Here is a 12466-nt window from a genome sequence, read left to right as displayed (position 1 = left end):
AAACAGTTAAATAAGTTAAGATCTGTTAGGCCAGTCAAATTAGATTTTTTCCAGGAATTAATTCCCAGCAAGCTGGAAATCGTCTTAATACCTTCATTTGGTTCTAATAAATTAGTAATTAGTGTAATCCGAGTTTGCTCCATTCCAGGAGTACCTAGTAGAAAAATTTTTGCTCTTTTTCAGTTTTTTGCTTGTAGTTCAAAAACGGTACATCCGACGGATCATTTGCACTAATCGTGATAAAAATTGCTATCTGAAGATTCGAAAAGTACCTTAATATGAATTAGTAGTCAGACATTGTAAAAAATGGCCGCCACTTGAATGTTTTTGTTTTGGTAAAATCGTGTTAAAATCCGATTTTTTTCCCAGTGTCTGATCTACAACCTTGCTGGTACTTAGTGACATTAAATTTGACGGTGGGTTCCTTCTACATCGAGTGGTTTTGTCAATCCAAGGCAAAACGTATCTCCCAAGGCTTCCAAAATTTATCCACACCTCCTGGGAGAGAGCAAACTCAGATTATTCGCATTTAGGATCAAATGAAGGTATTAAAATGATTTCCAGCTTGCTGGGAATTAATTCCTCAAAACGCTTTTTTGGACCTCACCGTGACAGTTGAAATTTTCACAGATGATGAATTTTCAAAACATTTTCCATCACCAACCAGTGTTTCATTTGAGAAATAATTTAAAAGTTTTTTTTTTAATTTACTAGCTCTCCACTATACCCTGGTATTCATATTCCTGAATATGAATTTCCACGTTCACGAAGTTATCTGATGATAACTATACCTTGAATTATTTTAACCATACAAAGGATAGAATCAAACTGCATAGGTACTGGTAAAGCTGATGTTGTCCGCAACTCAATTTTTGCTAAGAATCCATTACTTTTATTTACTTAATAATATGTAAGTAAATATAAATGTTGCGAGACTCAGAGATGAAAGATGGACTGAGAGAGTATTGCACTGGCACCCTCGCGAGGTGACAAGACCAAGACGCTGCCCAAAACGAAGATGGGTAGATGATATAGCGAAGATAGCTGGAAACACATGGACTCGACAAGCAAAAGACAGAGACCATTGGAAGGGCTTGGAGGAGGCCTTTGCCCAAAAATGGGTACCTCACCTTTAATAATATGATGTGTAAAACCACCCAAAATTTGTAATATTTGTGAGAATAAAAGGCTTAAATAAATAAATAAATAAAGTAAATATAGAGTGCGTTCCAAAATGCTTATGTAACTGAGTGAATGATAGAAAGGTGCGTTCCAAACACTGATCTGCGGTTCCAAATTTGTTAAGAGTCTGTGCGGAAAGAGAGGAGCCGTAGAATGTATAGGATCCCATACATTTCACGACTCTTCTCTTTCCGCACAGACTCTATATACATAGATAGAAAAGCGTAGAGACGGGGTAGGGGGGTCGCGAAAAAAATTTAGTGGTCATAAAGGGCCGTGACCCCATAAAGTTTGAAAAACACTGCTCTAGAGTCTAGGGTTGCCATACGTCCCGGTACGCTGGGACATGTACCGGTTTGAAGCATGGTGTACCGATGTCCCGGCCGATAAGCAAATTGTCCCGGTTTACAAATCATAGATATTTAGTAGGGGCCTGGACTTGGTAAATAATAATATACCTACATCTAGACAGACAGACGGCCGGACAGAGGAGTCCTAGTAATAGGGTCCCTTTTTACCCTTTGGGTACGGAATCCTAAAAAACAAGCGGAGAAGAAACAAGGGGTCTTAGTCTACAGACTTCATTAGGGTATAAAAGAAAGACAGTGACCGGTACACTATTTTTTTCCTGATTTTCTAACGCTTTTTTTTTCTTTTTTCCAGTGGCAACCCCAACGAGAAGCAACTAGACTCCTCATCTGATGATGACAGTGACGCAGCCCCCACGCACGCTCTACCAGCGCACGCGCCGCAACCACTCTACCCGCTCTACGACCATCCTCTACATCTACACTATCACCACTCGTGACCGCATTAGCTATAGTGAACCTGACCGCGCTAGCTCTGTCAATCGTGATCGTATTAGCTTCAACGAGGAGTAGACTCCTCATCAGATGACCCCGATGCCGCATCCACGCACGCTCTACCAGCGCACGCGCCGCAACCACTATACCCGCTCTACGCCCATCCTCTACATCTACACTATCACCACTCGTGACCGCATTAGCTATAGTGAACCTGACCGCGCTAGCTCTGTCAATAGTGACCGTACTAGCTTCAAACCCCGAGAAGCGTAGACTCCTTATCAGATCACGCGCCGCAGCCGCTCTACCCGCTCTACGACCATCTTCTACATCTACACTACCACCACTCGTGACCGCATTAGCTACAGTGAACCTGACCGCGTCCTCTGTCAATGACCGTACGTTAGCTTCAAACTCGCGAAAAGAAGCGTTAAATACATAAAAATAACAACGTGTAGTTTACAAACTTAATACAAATGTAAATACAATTTATATGCACTTCTAGCCAAATATTTGTAATATAATCGTATTGTTATGGTTATATAGTTGGTCAAGCAGATCTTGTCAGTAGAAAAAGGCGGCAAATTTGAAAAATGTAGGTGCGAAGGGATATCGTCCCATAGAAAATTTGAATTTCGCGCCTTTTTTTACTGACAAGATCTGCTTGACCAGCTATATTAAGGATGTGGAAAAAAAGGATTTTGAAGGTAAATTGGGTAACAACTTAAAAAATACTGGGTTCAATTTGACTGGAGAATATGCCAAAAGTTTACAGATGTAGAGCATACTCGTAATTTTTTTCCATGGTATTTTCTCGGAAACGTTTGTAGTTGTCACGCTACTTCAGCCAACCACAGTACTTTTTGTACAGAGACTGACTGTAATACAGCATATATGTACTTATGTAGTATATAGCATATAGTATAGAGTATAGACCGATCGCTTAAATGAGTCCTCGCCTGCGCGGTACGGGGGCGACGGGGTGGGACGACTAATAAGGGTCGCGCCGTACGCCTGCCGCCCGCACCTTCCCCGCCACCCTTATTCATCCTACCCCGTCGCCCCCGTACTGCGCAGGCGAGGACTCATTTAAGCGGTCGGTCTTTACTCTATACAGTTGTTAGAGTCTGGCTACTGAAATTTTACACAAATGTTTGGCGGGAAATTCAAGAAATCTTGGGCTGGTCACACTTGGTGTAGTAGGAATTATAGTTTTGATACTAGAAAATATTTTTGATTTTCTGTGCACACGTGAGGTACCTAAGGATATAAGTTAAATATATGTTGACGTGAACTCAAAGTCAGCTCACATAATTTCTACCAGTATGTAATGTACAGTCAACGATAAACACATATGTTATTAGCACTTTCTGACCATATAACATTGTAACAAGACGAAAAATGAAATATAGTGTAAATAAGACCTAGCTCGATAATACCGTAATATTAATCCATCACCAAAAAAAAATTACATAAGTACTATGCCAAATATGCTAATTGCTAAATGCTAAGTATCAAAATATTTATAGAGCACCAACCTTCTGATTTGTTTACATTTGTTTAGGAGTTGTAAACATTGCAGTTTTTCATTATACAACGCTACACGTCGACTTCGCACATGGCCGTAAATTATTTACGAGCTTAAATAATAGTTTGCGAACCTCACTCAGTATGGACATTATTAATATTATTCAAAATAAACCCCTTATAAACCGCAAACAATTTGAATGAATGACATAAATTGACAACTGACTTTTAGCTTTTGTTAAAATCATAGACAATTGGTGATGCAACAACGAAATATTTGTCAACAATTTTTGGCTAGCCAGACTCTATATTACAGTCAGTCTCTGTACAAAAAGTACTGAGGTTGGCTGAAGTAGCGTGACAACCACGAACGTTTCCGAGAAAATACCATGGAAATGGTCTCAGGCGAGGGCTCATTTACGCGCTCGGTGTATAGCAGGTGTATCGCAAGACACGTTCGTAGGTGTCCGCGAAAATACGATAGAAAATAATTATGCACTACATCTGTAGTTATCATCTGCCCAGACAAATACGTAATGTAAGTAATTTCTTGAGCCAAATAGGACCACACTGTACGGACACTCATTTGTTCTAAAAAATTAGATTATAAAAAAATGCAAAGTATAAAAGTACTTTTATTTGCTTATTTCATAAAACCCATATTGCCTTTTCTTCCTCAATTTTTTTAATTGTTTAAGTGAAAATCAAGGCTTCCTTTTACTAGTGTATATTATATTTGAATAATGAAAAATACATAGATTCATCATTAGGAATGGCTACAAAAAACAGACTAATATGTAAAAATATTTATTGTACCTATTTTTTTCTAAATTTAATTTGAAAAGAAAATAATTCGGAAATAAAAAGTGAGATAAACTTTTAAGATATTTATTAAAACCATATTAAAACGATATATTTATACAGTCAGCAACATAATTATTTCAACGGGTCTGGTGTTCAAATTGATCTGCACACAATCTTATTCTCATAAGAGTTAGGTATGAGTATGTGTTTTCAAAACATTTTTAACTCCTCGCCCACTTACCAATTTTTTAACTGTTCAATAAAAAGCAAACGTGTATAAATGTTTATAATAATAATAAGTGTAACAAAAAAAGCTTGTTTTAAAGTTTTAAATAAACCTGTATCTTTTGAATGTAATTATGTGTACGTACTAAATTACTTGTACAAAATTAAATATACATTCTAAGAAAGTCAAATTTTTAAAATGTAGTTTTAAATGAAGGCACAGAAAAATAAGACTTTATGCACTTGTAAAACATTTTTTTACCTGCAGACTTGTAAAAAAATATTTTTATTAAATCCTTATATTATTAAGTAACATTTGCATTGCGAAATAATATTAATTATAAGTATAATTTTTAATTTATTTGAGTTAATAGCCGTTAAATCCTACTGGCATTTAACTTAAAGAATAGTAAAACTTTGCACTGACCTTGGTGTGCCAAAGTGTGACAGTGCCATAATATTATTATACGTCATTGTTTCACAGTAATTTGACGTTTATGGTGTCACGACCACACTTGTTCAATGCAGTCTGTTTAACTTTAAATATCTTCCTCTATTATTTTCTTAATTATTAATTAATTACATACTTATTTGAAAATAAAAATGAGTTCTAGAGGTAGACCAAGGTAAGTCTTCAACGATTTTGATAATACACGCAGTGCAAGTGTCATTATAGGGACCGTGCGTGTTGGAGGGTCTGCCATCTTGTGGCTTGAATCGAAAACATATGTGCACATGTACATTGCCAAAACAAGTGCTACCATCTACAGTTCGCTCGTCGGTACGTTTCCTTGTGCATAGTAGGTTCTGCCATCTTGTGGGCTGTGGGCTACATCGGAGTCATAAACGTCACATTTACGTTACGCCTCGCGCCAAAAATCTGACGGCTCCTATGCTGCCTAATTTCATAAAACTTTGATGTTTAAAATAACACTTGTACTGCGTGTGCCATTAAAATCGTTGCAGACTTCTTTTGGTTCAACTCTAATTATTACTCGTAAGTTATCGATTTAGTTGCTGTTAATTCAAATATCGGGCAGTTAAAATGCTCAAAGCTGTTAACATTATACATAGTTTTATTTATTATTTAAATGTATTTAGCACGATAATTTATTTAGTAAAACTGCGTGTCTCTACTGTATAAATAATTTTAATTTAAGGACCTCGCATGTTTGTACTTTTGTAGTTTGTTTTTATTTATTAGTAGGTAGTTAAGTAGCATTTTTAAACAAACGTGTGTTTTTAATAAATTTGTCGTTTTATTTCAATCTTACAGTATTGGTGTGACTTTTGAATCTCTGAAATAGATCCCTCCAAACATAGCCTGTCAAAAATAAAGAAAACTTAGAGACCATTTAACTTACATGCTTCGATGTGAAAAACTTAAGGCTATCTAATTTCCATAGTCAGCAAACAGAGCAAATTCAGTAACGCCATCTGGGTAATCGCCAAGGCGGTCGAATTTAATATATGGGATATGGACATACCTTTACACAAAACCAGGCGTGTCTCACTCCGCGATTTCGTCGCTTTGCTACAGGTAGCTAAAAGTACATCCGTTCGACCCCAATTTTGGGGTTTGCTATAAGCCGCGCGTGGCGCTGTCGCCACCTAGCGGCCATATCTGTGCTGATCGTAACAGACGCGTTTTGTTAGAGAGTGAGTCTTCTGTACCTAGTACTATTATTTATTTTGTAACAAAACACACTCATGTCTTTGATGTACTCATTTTATAATGGCAAATAATGGTTTAATAGATGACAGCCATCTAGCGGCCGTTACTTGAACTATTTCAGTCTGTATTTAGCAAGGTAATTTAATCTGCGCGGTCTTATTTACTTGGGAGTTGACTGCTGTCTCGAGAGAGGGCGTTATCTCCGATACGTTTATTCAAACCGAAGAGATGTTGTTTGTACAAGAGACGTTTCGTGATTAGAATTTGACAGCTGATGTAGATGGCGCTATACCGCTCCCATCCCAACTTTATGCGGTATTCTTTGCTTTGTTGGTTGTGTTCGTTCTGATTGTTTGGTAGAGCAATCATTTGAGTGGATAAAACAGTGTAGAGAGTTTCTAGATGTCGTTGTTGTTAAATTTTATTTCATTGTATGTTTTGCATAAAAAACATGCCTAATCTTTGAAGTAGTAATTTTCTAGATTCAAAGTTACTATAAATATTTGAAAATACGTACCTGGGCATTTCCATTTAAAGTTGTACCCTCGAGTTTTTCGCATGTCCCCTTACATTTTTTGCGTTTTACTCTTAAGATGAATTTTTTAACTTGGCATATTATGTTTTTTATTGAAATATATTATATAGACACATCATTTATTAAGTTTAATACACAATAAATCACTTTTTTCTTACTTAAAATCAGGTTTTTAGATATGATAAAATCACTCTGTAGTACTGTCCCCTTCACCGACTTCAATTTTTGATGGACTTTTACACATATTTTTTCTATGAAGGTAACACCAAGTAATGCATTCCGGGCATAGTTTAAATGTTGGAAAATATGTTATTGATGAAAAAGAGCTTTAAAAACATCAATAATAGGGTTTAATTTCGATAAAAACGTTGTCCCCGCGAAATCGTGAAACGGACATAGTCCAGGTTGGTTACGCAGATTTCGCTACTTAGCGAAATACTTTTTAGTCTTTTTACCAATATTTTAGGTTTTTTTTCATCCTGGAAACCCTGTGACCATAGATAAAGCTTGTTTAAACGTCAAATTTGATTTATAACAGTCAAAAAGCAACCTCCAAGGCGTGCTGGTGTGTGACTGGTAATTTTACTCAATGTTTTGTCCGTTTTGTTCACCTGTTTATGCAGCTTAAACCTTAAGTAACTAAAACACTGTTAATATTAAATAAAACCATGTTTCATATAGTTATTTATCAAGCACATAAGTTGAACATTGCGGTTAGTTTTGTATTATTTTGAATAGATTTAATTCTGGATCAGACAAATCGTTACGTCCTTTTGGTTACAATTTGAAGCGTAACATATAGCCGGACTAGAAAAATGTAACCAAACGGACACGGTATAGTCGCACGCACATTGAGTATGTATAGTTTTTACCGTGACTTTGTCTATACTTATTTAATTCATGTGCAATCAATAAGTCATATTTTATTAAGTAATATTGAGTTTCTTATGTTTAAAACTCTATGTACTGATTTTGGTACATATTCTGTAGTCCTTTTTTTATTCACTGAGTATTTGTGTAAATTTTTGATTATTGTGATCTCGTCTTTACTTTGTCCATTAAGTTACATGGGTGTCCATTTGGAAATGTCCCCTTGATTTCAAAAGTATTTATTATTGTTTATTCAAAGTTTATAAACTAAAATATTTAATTTTTTTGACAATAATAACTAGTTTTGGTAATTCTAACTATTGTTATTCGTCACATGGCAGTAATGCCAATAACTATTTAATAAACCTAAAAATATCGTACGATTTGGGGCCACCTCGTAACCAAACCACCTAAAATTCCCTTTTATGAAAAATGTTTGTTCTAAATTGGACAATGATGAATGTTTTTAGGTTGTTTATTAAAATGATTATGCTTTAAACATAAAAACATTTGCTTCAAGTATGTCTTTTATTGACTATTTCAAAAACCATTTGTAACCAAACGGACCGCAAAAAACCTCCCTCATCCTATTAAATATTAATTTTAACTGGTTTATGCTAAAAATATGACGATTCTCTTTTGTGTTTCGTAAAGTAGAATATATTTACTCATAGAATCACATAAAAAAGTACCAAATAATCCAAATTTTATTTTCAACTCGTCAAGTGAGTCATGGTACAACTTTAAATGGAAATGCCCACCTAGTAAAATTTCAAAAATAAAGTAAAATAATTTTAATAATCATCATCAAACAATCGATTCATCTTTGAAATGAAAGTGCGAAAGGAAATTTCATCACAACACCAATTATAGAATACCTAATTGATGCTGCACGCTAAGCTTAATCAATTTGTGTGCACCCAATCGATTAATTTCCTTGAATAGTAGCTGCTAGGTGCTGGTGCTGGCATAGCGTGGCCATGCGAACTGCCCTCCTACTCTATGTTTTGGTCCTTGGGCTAGGGTGGGTCAAAGGCAACCCCTTCGATCCTAAGGTAAGCGCTACATGCAATTACTGCAACAAATAGCATGACCGTGACAACTTCGAAATGTGTTTGCCCGATGTTTTACTTTTTGGTTTTCATTTGAACGAACGCGTTTTTTTTAAACCGTAAAATTTTCCAAACTTTACAAAAGGGCATCCTGTAGAAGCCATTGGGTTAGGTTAGGTTAGGTTAGGTTAGATAGTTAGATAGACCTCGTGTTCCGGAAGCGCTTCCACTGGGAAGATCATTAAAAATAGGGGTATGGATCCTAGTCAGGATAGCCGCTGCGGGGTCGCGGACGCATTGCGCGAGCTTCCCCGTAACCCCGCAACCATAGCGGCGAGAGAACACCATGGGGTTTAGTGGGTAGTGGGGCCTCTTTACAGCGCTGAGTCCCACATAACCGTCCGGGTTTCTCCCCAGCCCGGCGGAATGCTTAGAAGCATTCCCCATGTAAAAAAAGGTTAGATTTGGTGGTCTCTCTAAAAAATCAACGGTTTTTAGAAAACGTGTTCTTTCTAATTTCGTTCGCTCAAAAATTTCGGGGTTTTAATCGTTGGCTTTAATGTTTTCGGAGATGTGTAGGCAACCGTTGCTGTCCGGTTCTTTAAGAAAACAGATTTCATACAATTTTTTGAATGCTCTTAGGTAATAATTAATTCGAAAACCAATCAAATGTAGGGTCATAGCTGTGGTTGATATACAACAAATTGCATCAAATGATGTTAATATCTGTGTTACAGAACGCCATGGACAAACACGACAATGTTCTAAGGCAGAGCAAATTATCATTTGTCAAAAATACAGACAGCAGTCGCAAAAGGGAATTACAAAATAAAGAAAAGCAGCTTATAGCCTTTTATACACATGCTTTACATCAAGCACATATAAAGTCACAACCAAAAAATAAAAAGACAAAATTAGGTTTCAATTTAGCTGGGTTCGCAAGAGGAATTCAAGTAAGTCATCATTTTATTTTAAATAGTTTTTACGTTTTAAGGTTTCCAAAAGACGCATTCAAGGGTCATTCCTCAACAACCTGATTCCCTTGGCTATACTTACTTTTCCTACTTTTCGCATTTGTATCGTAATATGTTTGGTTACAGTTCTTAGCTGACATGGTCAGTATTGTATCGGTAAGTATTGTTGCCAAATTAACCTTTTATAGGCACACTTACATATTATACGGCAAAAATTACCACTCTTTGAAAAAGCGTCGTCACTAGTCGTGCCCACAGCGTCAGGGACAACTAAATACTATAGGAATAGGTGTTATGGCAAAAGTAACCTTCACACTTTCAAGTAAGGTTTACATTAGCTCGCTTGCGCCCGAGACATGGGCGTGTGAGTGACGTTTTTAGGATTCCGTACCCAAAGGGTAAAACGGGACCGTCCTTCCGACCGTCCGTCCGTCCGTCCGTCTGTCACCAGGCTGTATCTCACGAACCGTGATAGCTAGACAGTTGAAATTTTCACAGATGATGTATTTCTGTTGCCGCTATAACAACAAATACTAAAAACAGAATAAAATAAAGATTTAAATGGGGCTCCCATACAACAAACGTGATTTTTGACCTAAGTTAAGCAACGACGGGCGTGGTCAGTACTTGGATGGGTGACCGTTTTTTTTTTTGCATTTTTTTCCGTTTTTGTTTTGCTTTATGGTACGGAACCCTTGGTGCGCGAGTCCGACTCGCACTTGCCCGGTTTTTATTTGTCTATGATGTAGTGTTCAAAGGGTTAAACGTTATGAGTTTATGAGATAAGGTGTGATGGGGTGAGACCGGTAAGACGAACAACTGTGCAAGAATAATAGAGTTAGACCAAGAAAAGTTTGCAGCGATTTTGATAGCCCTAGCAGTGCAAGTGTTACTTTAAACGTCAACGATTATGAAATTATGACGTATAAATAACACTTGCACTGCGTGGGCTATCAAAACCGCTGCAGACTTTTCTTGGTCTAACTCTAAATACTTTATGGAATCGTCATTGATGTAAAATAAATTGACTTAATTTGTGTCAAAACTTTTATTTGAAATGATTTTGTTTTTTCTAATTTTAGTCGGACTTTTGGAAGTGGATACGTACTGTCAGATAAGGAGTATAATCAGATGACACGGTAACGAGTTTCTTCAAAAATAGTATATGTAATATTGTCTTCGGTTACTGCGATAGTTCCTCATGAAATAAAACTATTGAATCGGATCGCGTACATATATTGAATACATACTACATCCCGACGTTAAAAACCCTATATATATACAGGGTGATTCAGGAGACGTGAGCAGGACTAACACTGCGCATTTCTTAAATTATAAGCAACTGTTTCGTAACAGTATTAGTGAGGTTAACGTTAATTTTCTAGTCGTGTTGAAAAAAAAAGTTATTAATTTATTTACGACATGCATGGTCACCCTACAATTAGAATACTAAACTACCGATATTCTGTGTCAAATTGAATGTCATCACGGTCTGGTTACTTTTGAAAACTCGTATCTCACTCAAGTTTGACATTTTATTATCTTCGTAATCATATTGCTGTCATTACGGTTAAAGAGGTTTTATGTTTATTAATTAGGTCTTGTAGGGTGGCCATGATTGTACAGAATTAAATTAGCCCTCGCCAAAAAGTTAAAAAATAGGAAAAAGTGTGGTTGTTTCACCTAAATACGACGGTGATCGGTCACTTATCAGTTACTGAGTGTGCAGGATCAGTCCTGCTCACGTCTCATGAATCATCCTGTATATCTCTGATATATATATAGTCCTCCATGCCGTGTCCGACAACGGCGACCTTTACAAATTCCTCTGATGAGCACGTATATGGCTCGCAAAACCGAACTTAATTTTAAATGTCCGATCGCACTGAAAACCCTACAGCGTTCGTGGTCACCCGTTAAAGCAGTGGTTCTTAACCTTTTCAGTCCGGTCACCCCTATGACTAACTAGGGAACCTGATTTTACCCCTCCTCCCAATGGTAATAAAAAATAAAACGTGTACGTTTGTTGTATTGTTATATTAGGCTAGCTTATTACCCCCGTAAAATACCAGTTTTACCCCCACGGGGGTAATTACCCCTAGGTTAAGAACCACTGCGTTAAAGGGTTCCAATTTTCGAAACGTCGGGATGTATAGTCGGTATTCAATATACGCGATATAATTCGTTTCAATAGTTTTATATCATAAATGAAATGTATTTTTTAATAAACGAATTGTTTAAAAGTAGAGTCTTGTTTTTTATACTTTCGAATTAAATTATTAATATACAAGAAATAACTGTAGACTGCCCTTAGAATGCCCTTTTCCATTTCCCAGTACAGTCAGCAGCAGAAGTTGCTAAGCGGGCGAGGTGTTCAAAATGATCTTGGCGCGACTTTATTGTTAAGAGAATAAGAGCGTGTCAAGGTAATTTTGAACACCACGCCCGCTTAGCAACTTCTGCTGCTGACTGTACATATATAGGTATAAATAATTAAGAATATTTTTTTCCCGCCTCGGCCACCGGTAGACTTGGTCACTTTTTCTTTGGTATATGATATCTATTTAATTTTATAATATTTTTAATAATTAAATATGTAAGTACTACTGAATATACAACGTTTTTAATAAAGTATAATACTAATTAATTAGTTATTAAGATGAAAAACACCAAGTTTGCTTTGTAAACCATTTATTTTCTTTTACGTTTGATAAAAAAAAATTAGGTATGTACTGGACAGCTCTAATTTCAACGATAATATTAAAAATAAAAATATGGTAAAAATTACCCTTATAAAGAACTCGTTTACATGAATACTG

General features: G+C 36.3%; 2 protein-coding genes across 2 annotated transcripts in view; both read left to right on the top strand.

Annotated features, from left to right (window-relative positions):
- The window catches only part of LOC134675943 (homeobox protein SIX1-like), a 45611-nt gene extending 42746 nt beyond the window's left edge, over positions 1–2865 (top strand). The window contains exon 7 of the mRNA XM_063534288.1: positions 1846–2865. Within this exon, the coding sequence (XP_063390358.1) occupies positions 1846–1990 (145 nt within the window). The 3' untranslated portion in view covers positions 1991–2865. The remainder of the gene's footprint in view (positions 1–1845) is intronic.
- Positions 2866–8553: 5688 nt separating this feature from the next.
- Positions 8554–10889, top strand: LOC134676004 (uncharacterized). The gene is made up of 4 exons (XM_063534314.1): positions 8554–8676; positions 9411–9626; positions 9774–9803; positions 10730–10889. Exons 1-4 carry the CDS (start codon positions 8602–8604, stop codon positions 10763–10765), a joined length of 357 nt encoding a protein of 118 aa, XP_063390384.1. The 5' UTR covers positions 8554–8601; the 3' UTR covers positions 10766–10889.
- The last annotated feature ends 1577 nt before the right edge of the window (positions 10890–12466 follow it).

The sequence above is a fragment of the Cydia fagiglandana genome, chromosome 23 (assembly GCF_963556715.1).
Source record: "Cydia fagiglandana chromosome 23, ilCydFagi1.1, whole genome shotgun sequence".
NCBI lineage: Eukaryota > Metazoa > Arthropoda > Insecta > Lepidoptera > Tortricidae > Cydia > Cydia fagiglandana.
Note: the sequence above shows the minus strand (reverse complement) of the source record. Positions and strands in the feature narration are given on the sequence as shown.

What these genes read in the sequence shown, in the direction of transcription:
- LOC134676004 (XM_063534314.1), top strand. Translation starts at nt 8,602, where the DNA reads ATGCGAACTGCCCTCCTACTCTATGTTTTGGTCCTTGGGCTAGGGTGG. An exon ending in GGTTCGCAAGAGGAATTCAA is followed by an intron (nt 9,627 to 9,773) that starts GTAAGTCATCAT and finishes GTTTGGTTACAG; the next exon opens with TTCTTAGCTGACATGGTCAG. An exon ending in ACATGGTCAGTATTGTATCG is followed by an intron (nt 9,804 to 10,729) that starts GTAAGTATTGTT and finishes TTCTAATTTTAG; the next exon opens with TCGGACTTTTGGAAGTGGAT.